This window comes from Oncorhynchus clarkii, chromosome 5, assembly GCF_045791955.1.
Source record: "Oncorhynchus clarkii lewisi isolate Uvic-CL-2024 chromosome 5, UVic_Ocla_1.0, whole genome shotgun sequence".
Classification (NCBI taxonomy): domain Eukaryota; kingdom Metazoa; phylum Chordata; class Actinopteri; order Salmoniformes; family Salmonidae; genus Oncorhynchus; species Oncorhynchus clarkii.
In genome coordinates, this window is record NC_092151.1 from 54,732,968 (window position 1) to 54,745,579 (window position 12,612).

The 12,612-nt window shown below is 43.0% G+C and overlaps 2 protein-coding genes across 8 annotated transcripts in view; one reads left to right on the forward strand and one right to left on the reverse strand.

The window, feature by feature from the left end:
• Positions 1-481, reverse strand: part of LOC139409013 (PATJ crumbs cell polarity complex component) — a 169,238-nt gene extending 168,757 nt beyond the window's left edge. For 6 of the 7 annotated variants that reach the window (XM_071153635.1, XM_071153633.1, XM_071153632.1 and 3 more), the window contains exon 1: positions 414-481. The gene's annotated coding sequence lies outside the window, so the exon portion shown is untranslated. The remainder of the gene's footprint in view (positions 1-413) is intronic. The other variant, XM_071153630.1, reaches the window with a different exon arrangement.
• LOC139409014 (TM2 domain-containing protein 1-like) lies at positions 220-10,327 on the forward strand. Its single transcript, XM_071153637.1, has 7 exons — positions 220-658; positions 2,372-2,446; positions 3,955-4,063; positions 4,447-4,538; positions 6,105-6,178; positions 8,698-8,810; positions 9,699-10,327. The coding sequence occupies exons 1-6, from the start codon at positions 397-399 to the stop codon at positions 8,806-8,808; spliced, it is 723 nt and encodes a 240-aa protein (XP_071009738.1). The 5' UTR covers positions 220-396; the 3' UTR covers positions 8,809-8,810; positions 9,699-10,327.
• The last annotated feature ends 2,285 nt before the right edge of the window (positions 10,328-12,612 follow it).

Sequence of the window (12,612 nt, forward strand, 5' to 3'; positions counted from 1 at the left end):
TATGAAGTAAAAAAAAAAAACGTTTGTTTGAGTAAGTACGGTTAACTAGCACGGTTCTTAAAACACAGCTTTGCCTTTGTCGGGTGATAATATAACCCAATAAAACAACTTGTAACGATAAATGCTACCAGAGCTTCTCGAAATATTCAGCTAACGTTAGATAGCTAGCCAACGTCAGTGAGTCAGCTAGCTACTGTCAGTAGTACCATACTGTGCTATCTTGTTGTTAGCTAGTTAATAACGTAAGCTGTTGCGATACATAAACTTATTGGGTAGCATAGCATTAGCATGTTGTTGTTTTTTTTGCTTATTACAAGACTAAACGAGTTTATCACTTGAATAGTAAGACTCTCTTGTCGCTTAAGTTCAAAGTTATCAGTTCAACTACTTTTAAAGATGAAAACAAGTCTTACCGGTACAAAATCACACGAGTTGGATCTTGGACGACACAGTCGTCGGATGTGTCGCTTTAAAAACCTTTTGATGTCACGTGATGGGAGTGTGGGCGTGTTGACAACGTTCAACATGGCGTCTCACGGTAGTTGGCTGTTCTGTTTACGGACTCTATCGTTGAGCATCTTCTTTGACTGCACGTATTGCCATTTTCACCGTGTTCTCGGAAATGATGTCGATAGCTGTAAAAGTCTACGCTTGGGACAATATCTTTTTTAATTTTTTTGTTTTAGCAAATCACGACAATGACAGGGTTTTGATTCCAGTTCGCTAGCTAACGTTACCTGTCTATCTCTATCTGGTAGCATGCTAGCTAGCTATCTAGCTAACAACACAAGCCTGCGAAGTGTGTACTTTTGGGAAACAATGTAGCTAACTAATCAAATTGTGAAACTGTCTCGGATCTGAACATTAACATGCATCGCTTGCGGTACGGTTTTGGAAGCATCTTTAATACCAGGGAAAAATAAAATAGATTCAATTGATACACATTTTTAACAGGGTTAGTGTACTGTTCTGTTCCCACAAGGCCATATCTCTACGTTCCAGCGAGAGAAAATATCCCCTCTGTAATAAAGATTTGCATGCATCTATAATCACATTTGCGTAGTGGCATACAGTTGAGCAGACACGTTTTTAGGATTTCAATTTTGTTTTGTTTTTTTGCACGGTCTGGAAAAACATTGGCATTACATAAAAACACATTTCATGCATGTCTATGTCATTTACGTGATAGAAGACATGAGCAGAATTTTTTATTTTTTATACCACACAAATTGCCAAATGCAGGCTACTGTGTAACTTGCTATTCAGGTAGGATACAATTTTGGAACTTTATTAATTTGTTCATAATCATTTGTTTTATCATTGTTGTTATTGCATGTCATTGTTATTAATGTAGGCCTATTTACTCATCTAAACCAGTTCTTTAAATATATAAAACGTGTTTTGTTTTATTCTGTTGAGACATTTTCGTTGGCTAAATTAAGTGTGATCAGTCTTTAATTGTGTGCTCTGTATTTAGTTTAAGATAGGTTAGGCCTATAAGTAGGCTTTTGTAAAATAAATAGCATTAGCCTATTGCTGTCATTTGTTGGGTATGGTAGACACGAGTCTCTCTTGGTAATTTCTGAAATATAGCCTGTTCAAAACGTGTGAAGGTTTACACCCGTTTGTAAGCACACTGCCCAAATTACAGCCTTCCCGACTTTGAGTGCTTGTGATAAAACTTAATCCATAGCTAGTTTTTAAGGTGCTATTGATATCTGTAGATACATTATGCTCTTTAGTGTGGTAGCCTATTTTGAAATATTTAATTTATGTCTGTATAGACATGAGTAATATTTAGTGGACTTTATTTATTTTTTTTGCCAAATTTGGCTAAATTATTTCAGTTTATCTACATCCCGCAGCAATGATCTAGTGTAACGGAAGAAGGCTGCCAGAAATGTGTTTTCACTCAAAAATACTGTTGGCTGCAACTGTGATTAAGCCGGTTAAAACAGTGTACATTTTGCATTTGTTGATATGAAAGTAAAGGGCTGTATGTTTCTAGAACCATATCGCAATTGAGAATCGATTCACGTTTAGATGAAGTCGATTCACGTTTAGATGAAGTATTTGGCTGTTTTGGCTGCCAGGGCCAGTCTCTCTGAAAATAACATATGGTCCTTGGACCTTAAGGAGTAACAGTAGGCTCCTTAAGAGTACATCTTGGTCTAAAAGCTAGCTAGATAACTAGTTACCTCTATACATTATTGTTGTGTAATGTAGTGTTCCTCAGGACGCTGATGATAATGACTGACTGAATGGGTGCAGCATATCAACATCACGACACAAGCACAACTTGTTTGATATGTTGTATTATTAAATATGCTGTGTGATCGTTCATATTTGGTAATTGCCTTAATGCTGTTCAAGTATCTTTGCAAAGAACCACGGATAGATGATGTCACTCAAGAACCTGCAAACTGCAAGGACATGATAGCTTGGGGTGAGTGGTTATGCATTTCAATGTATGTGGTATTTTGTGGGTAACATGAATTGTCTTTGGGTGACCCAAGGTCCTCCCGAAAAAAGTCAGAGTTTAAAAATTGTTTTTAAAACTGAATTGTTATGGTTGCTGATTAGGACACATCAATTTGAATATGTCCTTCATTTTCAAAATGCATACTGAAATACATAGGCTATACAGTGCATTCGGAAAGTATTCAGACCCATTGACTTTTTCCACATTTTGTTACGTTACAGCCTCATTCTAAAATTGCTTAAATTCATTTCCCCCTCAATCTACACACAGTACCCCCATAATGACAAAGTGAATACAGTTTTTTTTTTAAATATTGCTAATTTAAAAAATCAAATAAAAACATACAAACAGAAATACCTTATTTTCATAACTATTCGGACCATTCGCTATGAGACTCGAAATTGAGCTCAGGTGCATCCTGTTTGCATTGATCATCCTTGAGATGTATCTACAACTTGATTGGAGTCCACCTGTGTTAAATTTAATTGATTGGACCATGATTTGGAAAGGCACACACCACAGGTGACAGTGCATGTCAGAGCAAAAATTAAGCCATGGGGTCGAAGGAATTGTCCGTAGAGCTCCAAGACAGGATTGTGTCGAGGTACAGATCTGGGGAAGGGCACCAAAACATTTCTGCAGCATTGAAGGTCCCCAAGAACACAGTGCCCGCCATCATTCTTAAATGGAAGAAGGTTGGAACCACCAAGACTCTTCCTAGAGCTGGCCGCTTGGCCAAACTGAGAAATCGGGGGACTAAACTGGTCAGGGAGGTGACCAAGAACCCGATGGTCACTCTGACAGAGCTCCAGAGTTCCTCTGTGGAGATGGGAGAGCCTTCCAGAAGGACAACCAGCTTCAAACAGGACAACGACCCTAAGCATACAGCCATGACAACGCAGGAGTGGCTTCGGGACAAGTCTCTGAATGTCCTTGAGTGGCCCAGCCAAAGCCCGGACTTGAACCCGATCGAACATCTCTGGAGAGACCTGAAAATAGCTGCGGTGATGCTCCCCCATCCAACCTGACAAAGCTTGAGAGGATCTGCAGATAAGAATGGGAGAAACTCCCAAAATACTGGTGTGCCAAGCATAGCGTAATACCCAAGAAGACTCAAGGCTGTAATCGCTGCCAAAGGTGCTTCAACAAGGTACTGAATAAAGGGTCTGAAAAATATATAAATCAGCAAAAATGTCTAAACCTGTTTTTGCTTCATCATTTTGGGTTATTGTGTGTAGATTTATGAGAGAAAAAAACAATTCAATACATTTTAGAATAAGGCTGTAACGTTACAAAATGTGGAAAAAGGCAAGGGGTCTGAATATTTTCCGAAAACACTGTATATAAAATATGACAGCTCTGAATCTGTGTCTGTGTGTAAGTACCCAAACTCACAATCAATCGACACGTTTTTCCTGTGTGCATATGTGTTTTTTTGTGTTGATTTAGCCTGGCCTATCTGTTTTTTTTAGTGGAATGCCTACCTGCTCCGAATGTCAGCTGCCGCTTGTCCAACGGGACAGAGTTTCGGTTCAGCGGAGAGGAAGTGGGCTTCAACCAGAGCATCCCCTGCAGGAATGTGTATGTATCTGTATTACCAGACATTCGGGAATGTGGAAATGTTGAATACTTATAAGGGCACAACATAGCAAAACGTTTTGCAACGGAAAATCGAAACAAACATTTCTTATTGGACATGTTCGGGTGTATTCATTAGTGCACACTGTAGCAAAAAATGTATATTGGGAAGTCAGGTAGGTCCCTCCCCGTTTTGTCTGCTTTCATTTTGTTCCAAGTGAATACACACCAGATAGTACCTTCCCGTTTCATGCCTATTGAATATGACCCTGAAAGTATTTTTTTTATTGATATTGATTAGCCTAAATAATACCCCATCATATGTAATGTCTACACTTGTAAAGCATTAGTGAACTGCTTCAAACTAAAATGGGATTTCTTTGCAGGAGCGGTTACTCCTACAAAATAGCAGTGGCCTTGTCCCTCTTCCTGGGGTGGTTAGGTGCTGATCGCTTCTACCTGGGATACCCAGCTTTAGGTAGGCCTATAATCCTATAACTCAACTCTGAACCTCGAAGCCAGTTCCACTGCATTTTTCCATTGTTCCCCTTTAATCAGGGACTGATTTAGACCTGGGACATCAGGTGGATGCAATTCAATATCAGATAGAACAGAAAACAGCAAGCTCCGGACCTCGTAGGGTAAGATTTGAATAACCCTGGTTTACAGTATGACCTTTGACTTATCATTGCTGTAAAGCAGAGTTCTCCAAACCTGTTCCTGGAGAGATACCCTCCTGTAGGTTTACACTCCAACCCCAGTTGTAACTAACCCGGTTCAGCTTATCAACCAGGTAATTACTAGAATCAGGTGTGGTTGATTAGGGTTGGAGTGAAAACCTACAGGACGGTAGCTCTCCAGGAACAGGGTTGGAGAGCCCTGCTGTAAAGTTCAGGACGAGTATTGGTGTGCTATGTATCTATTATATATTCTATTTGAGTATTTGCAAGGCTTATTTGCTTTAAAAATCCATCCAAGATTCTTCACATTTCAGGGGCTTTTTTGTTTTTCCTGTGGACGGGCATGAGCAAGCTTTAGAGGCTGCACTTAGCAGCGCGTGGTTTGGCATGGTTGGCGTGGGCATCGCCATGGAACAGTGGCGTATTAAGCTGGCAAGATGGGCAGTGGTTTTGTAGAGCAGACACCTGATGGCCATTGTTTTAAAAATCAACAAAGCTACCTACGTAACCCCCCCCCCCCCCCCCCCCCCAGTAGAGAAATGTACATTGTTGTTAATAATGATTTGGAGTAATTGTGTTTTAATCACAAGAGTTGCCGTTTCCAGAATTTGCCTGCAATTTAAGATTCTCATCGTTTAGTTGTGTGCGTGCGTGTGGAAGATGTGGGGCTAGCGAGCACCAGTAGCCTTTGCCCAGTGATGTCACCCGCCCTAAGATATGGGTAGTGTAGTGATTTGACTATGTTGTAGGCTAGTGACATTTGAATGTTGAAAGGAGAATGTGTCTAGTTGAATGACTGCCCTTGCTCTGGGTTTTCATGCATCCAATTCACACTCTCGGTGCACAGTTAAAGCACGACCTGCGGCTGCACACATTCATACTCCACTTCACTGCCCCTCTCACCGATAAAGACCTGTTGTTCCCAATCCTCCGTTGTTTTGGAAACAAAGTTGACTTAGCACCATTTCTCTCTTAAAGCAAAGCAGGCAGCAAAAAAACACACGTGCACACATTCACCCTCTCCACTCAGACACATATTCACCCAGCACTGAAAGCGTTCCAAATCGTTCACCTTCGCCTCGCAAGTTAATTTCCCATTCAGCGCCACACGGGCAAAGTTGGAACGGAACACGGGGGATAAACTGAAACGTTGTCCAGTCGCCTGGATGGGAGAGTTTTCATGTAAACAACGAAGCGTTGCTCACACAATAGGTAGCAAATTATGATTAGGGGCCAGGCAGGATTTTATTTATGCCTACTTTAAAGAGACATGGTGTGCCCCTTTAAGCTTCATCCCACATTGACTATGTCTCCCCCTTTCATTCTCTATCTCTCTCTGCTTCTCTCTTTCTCTCTCTCTCTAGGGCTGCTCAAGTTCTGCACTGTGGGCTTCTGTGGGATTGGGAGCTTGGTGGATTTCATGTTGATCTCAATGCAGGTAAGTGGCATTCAGGGAACAGCTGTGGAACACAGAGCTGCTAAGTAATCCCTCTATCTTTTGGTTATGTGTGTGAAAATCCATGTTCTTCTCACAGTGACATTGAAAGTAAATGTTTATGCATCCAATGTGGTGATGACAAGGGTGTGTTAGGTCAGTGATCCCTAATTGTGGGTAGAAGCTGGTTCCTTTTGGGTCACAGCAGATGACTACATTGGTTGGTCACAAGAAACATTCAAAGGCTCGTTGGGTCACACTGCAAACAGAAGTTAGGAAACCACTGTGATGTTATCAGTATGATAATTGTATGTTTTACAAAGCTATTTCTACGATTTCAAAAGACGTTTCTCAATTTGAGCGCACCCCCGTGAATAAACAGTCGCTCTCTTCCACTAAAGGCTCGCACACGTCGCACCGAATGTGGGATGTAGCGTTTGTCTGCCGATAGTTCAGTGCGCTGGTGTGTCTGAACCCTAACAGTGATGGTAATCAAACGAGTGGAGCAAAGTTGGTCTTTACAGAACAGCCTGGGCTTTGATGCAATGGTCACGCAACACACACACACACACACACACTAATCAGAGCAGGCCACGTAACACTGAACAGAAGCATAGCCAAGCCAGTCAGGAGGATGTGTGTGTGTGTGTGTGTGTGTGTGTGTGTGTGTGTGTGTGTGTGTGTGTGTGTGTGTGTTTGTATTCAGAAGAGCACCTGTGTCTGTGTGCCCCTCTGCTCAGCACTAACCTCTCTATGAATGGGGGTTAATGAGACTGTGATGTGTTTTCGCAAAGGGGCTTCTCTAGCCCCATCCCCTCCTCGTCCCCCAGGACCCCCCTAACCCCCCATTTATGGCCCCCGAGCCTGACAAAGAGAGGCCAGTCCATTTGTCATCCTGTTAGGGCCTCAGCTCACCCCTCTTTACCTTTGCCGTCTCCATTAAGGAACTAGTGTTTGCAGGATGCCATACATGGTTCGTGTTCACTAGGAACCAAATGGAAGCAAGTCGGCCAAAACGGGGAGGGACTACTTGAATTATTTCCGCTTTCTGTTGCAAACTTTTGCTACGGTATACACTTAGGGTTGTGAATAAGGCCACATGGATAGAGTAAGCCTTTAGCTTTAACTGGTTGTCAACATGGCCAGATTTTATAGGACGAAAAGCACACTTATTTGTTTGGTTTGTTCATTCGTTTCCCTTGTTGAATGAAACCTGTGTCCTTATCCTTAATTGTTTTTTTACCGTATAGAATAGTAGTGGTGTGTCATTTTAGAACTGTGCATCATGAATGCGATTTTTCCAGAATTTTACCAAAACAGTTCCCTGTATCACATCTGAGACAAAAACACAAACCGTGATAGAGAAACAGTATACCCTTTCTCTCTCTAGTTACCTCTTTTTCTCGTCCTCCCCAGTTCTCCTCCACATCCTACTGTGGATGCAGGCCTTTATAAAGTCGCTATTTCCTTAGAAAGGGGCGTTGGCGTGCGTTCGGCCACTTTGATTAAGCGAGGCGACGGGCGCACTGTTTATTGTTCTCCTAATTTCTTATTGAAGGCCCTAAGAGAGCAATGCTTTTAAGCGGCTTCGGCTGTCTCGCACAGCAAAACACTTACATTCTCAATTAGCTGTATAGGCTGTGGCCAGGTTCTCTCGTTCTCCACCTTTTTAAAGAGTGACAATTTTGATAAAGAGTTCCGCGTCCCCGGAGAGCCCATTTAGACGTCACGCTAAAGCCCCATATTTTAACGGCTAACTACCTCGACTAAAAGCAACGTCGGAGCGGGCAAATGCATCTTTGAGAACTAATGAGTAAACACCTGGGACATGTGATAATTTATATTCATTGATTATGTCTGGATGGGACTGGGGGAGAGGAGGAAGCTGTACGTGGTTGGTTTGGGACCTCTCTCTCTCTCTCTCTCTCTCTCTCTCTCTCTGAAGACAGAGGTCCACGCCAGATGAATTATGTCTGATAACTTTCCAATTTGCAAACTAGGTAGAGCAGAGATGGACACAGGTGATAAATAGATGGGACGTGGATTGCTGGAGCAGTGTGTTTTTTAAATGGGTATCAGACAGGGATTCAAGCAAGTGAAGGTCTTGGATTTCCATGTAGAGCCTTCTGAGGTGTGTTTGATTTGTACAGCAGAGTCTTGGATTGAGGGAGTTGACACTTGACATGGAAATTTTCAGTCCATTTCTAAATCTGGCAGTCTGATTTAACACTTCAGAAAGCCTCTATCTGGCCAAAGTCCCTTAAAAGGCTGGAATGCCTCGCCAATGTTGATCTACTTGGATACAACACACTCTAGTCAACAAACAAATTATCAGAGGGTTAACCAGTAGCCCAGCTGTAGCTGGACTCAGCTTCTGCTCCCTTTACACACTCAGGTGTGTGTAAGTTCACTAGTCCCACTCCGCTGCGATTGCTGAGTACCAAATCAGAAGTGTATTATCTGCTGGACCCAGGTTTTCACCGTGTGTAACCTGATGTCTTTCCTCTGTTCCTTCCTTTTAGATAGTGGGTCCATCGGATACGTCTGACTACATAGTGGACTACTACGGTGCCAGACTCACACGCCTCTCCATCACCAACGACACCTATAGAAGAACCCAGATCTCACCCTGAGGGTGGGTACACGAGTATAGCATGTTAGACACGCCGCACCAGGGTACACGGGTGAATCTCAAGTCTATAGCATGTTAGTTAGAGACAACAGTCATTCGCTGTGTAATTGTGGAAACCCAGAACAAACATGTCATGTAACTGCATCCGCTACCATTTACATGTTATGAAGTCTGTCCACAAGAGATGAGCCACTTTATAACAGTTTGCACGTCTTTTCACCTAACGGTGTACATACACGACATTGTTCGTCGAACATCTCATTCTAAAATCATGAGTTGGTCCCCCTTTTGCTGCAATAGCAGCCCTCACTCTTCTGGGAAGGCTTTTCACTAGATGTTGGAACATTGCTGCGGGGACTTGCTTCCATTCAGCCACAAGAGCATTAGTGAGGTCGGGCACTGTTGTTGGGGCGATTAGGCCTGGCTCGCAGTCGGCATTCCAATTCATCCCAAAGGTATTCGATGGGGTTGAGGTCAGGGTTTTGTGCAGGCCAGTCAAGAGTTTCCACACCGATCGCGACAAACTATTTCTGTATGGACCTTGCTTTTTGCACGGAGGCATTGTCCTGCTGAAACAGGAAAGGGCGAGATATCATGGCTGTGTGTTCAATTTGATACACCTGTCAGCAACGTGGGTGGTGTGGCTGGAATAGAAGATTCCACTAATTTGAAGGGGTGTCCACATACTTTTGTATATATTGTCATTTTGAATGTCCACTTATTACATCTGCATGACATTCTTATTACAGCTGTATGACATTCAAAATTATATGTACATGAGCCCACACTGTACAGTCTGCTAGGCATCACATGATAATTTAACACTGACTCTATCAAATATATAAGTTCAACAACAAAATACTGCATGCAACCTCTTTTCTGTCGTTTCAGGGCGAAAGTGAAAAACAACAACATGCTGTCTGAATGCTGTCGTTTTAAATGATGCCCCTCTTTTGGCATCCGATTTTTCACCCGACCAGCACATACAAACTATTCCGAGTCCACTTCTCCTGTCTGCATGTACCCCCAATGTCAGGAGTAGAGCCTGTGAAGCGAGACTTCGTCTCTCCTTGCTTCTTTGTCCTTCATTCCTTGTCTTCTCAAAATGCATTTGAACAATTGGATACCACGAAATTGGGGAGAAAAGGGGGTAAAATAAAATAAAAAAAAATGCATTTGAACATCAAATCTGAGGAGATGAGGATACAAGGAAAGACTTGAGATTCACCCGTGGACACGAGCTCAGGTCCCGGAGGGTTACAGTACAGGCTTTTGTTCCAACACAACATTAACCACACCGTGTAGCTCTCTAGTACCAGTGGGTTGATGACCACCACCATAGCGCTTCAAGTCATCGTTGTTATACTCCTATGAGAATCTAGAATCTGCAAACATAATGTCATCTGTGGTTTTTGAGTATGTCTGGCAGCAAGGGAACTAATTGTACCGTATGACTGTCTTTTTGCTTTCATTTTGTCATTTGAGATTTTTGTAAATAAAGTGATCATTTAATGAACAAAGCCGCCTTTTGTAAATGACGTTATCCCGCCATTTAAATGACTTTCGTAAAGGAACACACTCCGCTCCTATGCCCTCAAAACAGTCCTCACAACGAACCCCCTCCACAGCAAGCAACCTCCCGCTGCAACACAACTCTGGCTATAACAAATCAATGAACCGCTGTATTCACGTAGTGGTGTCGGATATCCATACTGATACCACATCTAGAATATCCAGCTCGCCCACCTACTGTACAACACATTCTCCCCATCACTTTCTGTTGCACTGTGTAGATTAGGAGTGTCACACCCATATGTTTTAAAGATGGCTTGCAGGCTCATGTAGCTCATCTATCAGGCCAGTGAGAGTACACCCGGGTCCCCCATCGCGCAGACGCACAGCAGGGCAGCACACCCCAGACCTCAGCAGAAAGCTGAGATGGCTCTGCCTTGTGACTTTTCCCAAGCATCCCTGCTGCAGCCTTTGTAATAAAGATGACAGTAGGGATACTTCAGGGGGGAGAAGATCTGTCTTCATCTGCAGGATGGATGCTGAGACCTAGCATGTCATTTCCCTGACCTCTGAAATCCCTGCAGGATGGATGGTCCCACACAGTTCTTTCAATGGGCTCAACGTTGGCCATTGAACTGCTGATAGGGTACTCCGTGTCGGATTGAACGGCAAGTTTCAACATAACTGGTTTTCGAGCTAGACAATATATCCCCTTTATGTAAATCATAAAGAAGGCCAAATATCTTTTTCACTTCTGTGGACTAAAGATGAGAGGCAAAGAAGACAAAGAGGGATAAGAGAGCGATAGATCTGGAAACACTCGAATCCAGTCAGGCCATCCTGTACCCTCAATAGTTTGATTTTGGTCGGAACAGCCGGCTTGTACCGCCTTTCAATGAAAACGAGGTGGATGAATATTTTACTCTGTTTGAGCGTATTGCCACATTCCTAAAATGGCCGCGAGATATTTGGTCACTGCTCCTCCAAAGTGTTCTTGTGGGAAAGGCTCAGAAAGTTTACGCCGCTTTATCTCTTGACCAGAGTTTAGATTATGACACTGTTAATGCTGCTCTCGTTCGAGCTTACGAGTTAGTCCCAGAAGCATACCGACAACATTAATGTAAATTACAAAAGACAGAATCACAAAGCCACTGAGTTCGCAAAGGAACAAGCATGTCTTTTTGATCGGTGGTGTGGTTCTCAAGGGGTCGAGGATCTTGAGGATTTAAAGACTCATACTTCTCAAGCAGTTCAAGAATTGCCTTCACAAAAAGGTTGCGACCTACATTTATGAGCACAAGGATCTCACTCTTGCGAAAGCTGCAGTTCTTGCAGATGAGTTTGTGTTGACACATACAACTACCTTCACAAACAAAGCACCCAGTAGTTATCCATACTTTCAGTCCATTTCTAGTGCCCAAATATAAAAATCGGCAGAAAACTGTTTTTCGTATCCACCAGTTTGTCATTACTGCCGTGAGAAAGGACACATGAGCTCTTCGTGTCCTACGTTGAAACAGAACAAAGAGAATGTGGAAATGCTGTTTCTTCTTGTGGGAACAGGTTGTTGTCCTTGCACCACACGGTCAGGTCTCTGACCTTCTCCCATCAGGCCTACCACTGTTGTGTCATTGGCAATCTTAATGATGGTGTTGGAGTCGTGCCTGGCTGTGTGGTCATGAGTGAACAGGGAGTACAGGAGGGGACTTAGCACGCACCCCTGAGGGGCCCCCGTGTTGAGGTTATGGTGGGTATCATTTAGGTTGTTGTTGTTGTTGCAAGTCAACTTTCAGTGGACACCCCCATGAGTGTCTTTCACAACCTCTCCTAAAACCCCAACTGTTAAATTTTGGTTGTTGTCAATGACCCTTTGTTAGTACCACTTTCTGTTTGAGCGACATTATTTGGTTTTCTTTCTGGGGAACATAACAAAATGGATACTTTTCTGATAACCCATCAGGTTCCTCTACTCTGGGTTCTTTCGAAATGACAGGATTTGGCATGACCTTCCCTCCAGCCAAATCATTTCCCAAAATGAATGAGACCCCCTTCACCAGTAGGCTAGGTCTCACTCCATCAAACTACGGAAGCAGAAATAAGATCTGACTCGAGTTCCACATTAAACAAAGGAACTTCCATGCAACCCATCTCCACGCCTTGTACTAACACACTGTAATCAGTTGCTGACGTGTCAGGAAAAGGCAAAACACACTCCAAAGATAAAGGACTGGGCTGCCCTAGTGTCTCGAGGTATCTTCACCGGCTGTTAAACAGAGACACAAATCTGAAACAA

Excerpts from the sequence above, each read along its gene's own strand:
- LOC139409014 (XM_071153637.1), top strand. The coding sequence starts at position 397 with ATGAAAACAAGTCTTACCGGTACAAAATCACACGAGTTGGATCTTGGA. Across the intron at positions 4,064-4,446 it reads AGCATCCCCTGCAGGAATGT|GAGCGGTTACTCCTACAAAA; the intron begins GTATGTATCTGT and ends ATTTCTTTGCAG. Across the intron at positions 6,179-8,697 it reads TCATGTTGATCTCAATGCAG|ATAGTGGGTCCATCGGATAC; the intron begins GTAAGTGGCATT and ends CCTTCCTTTTAG.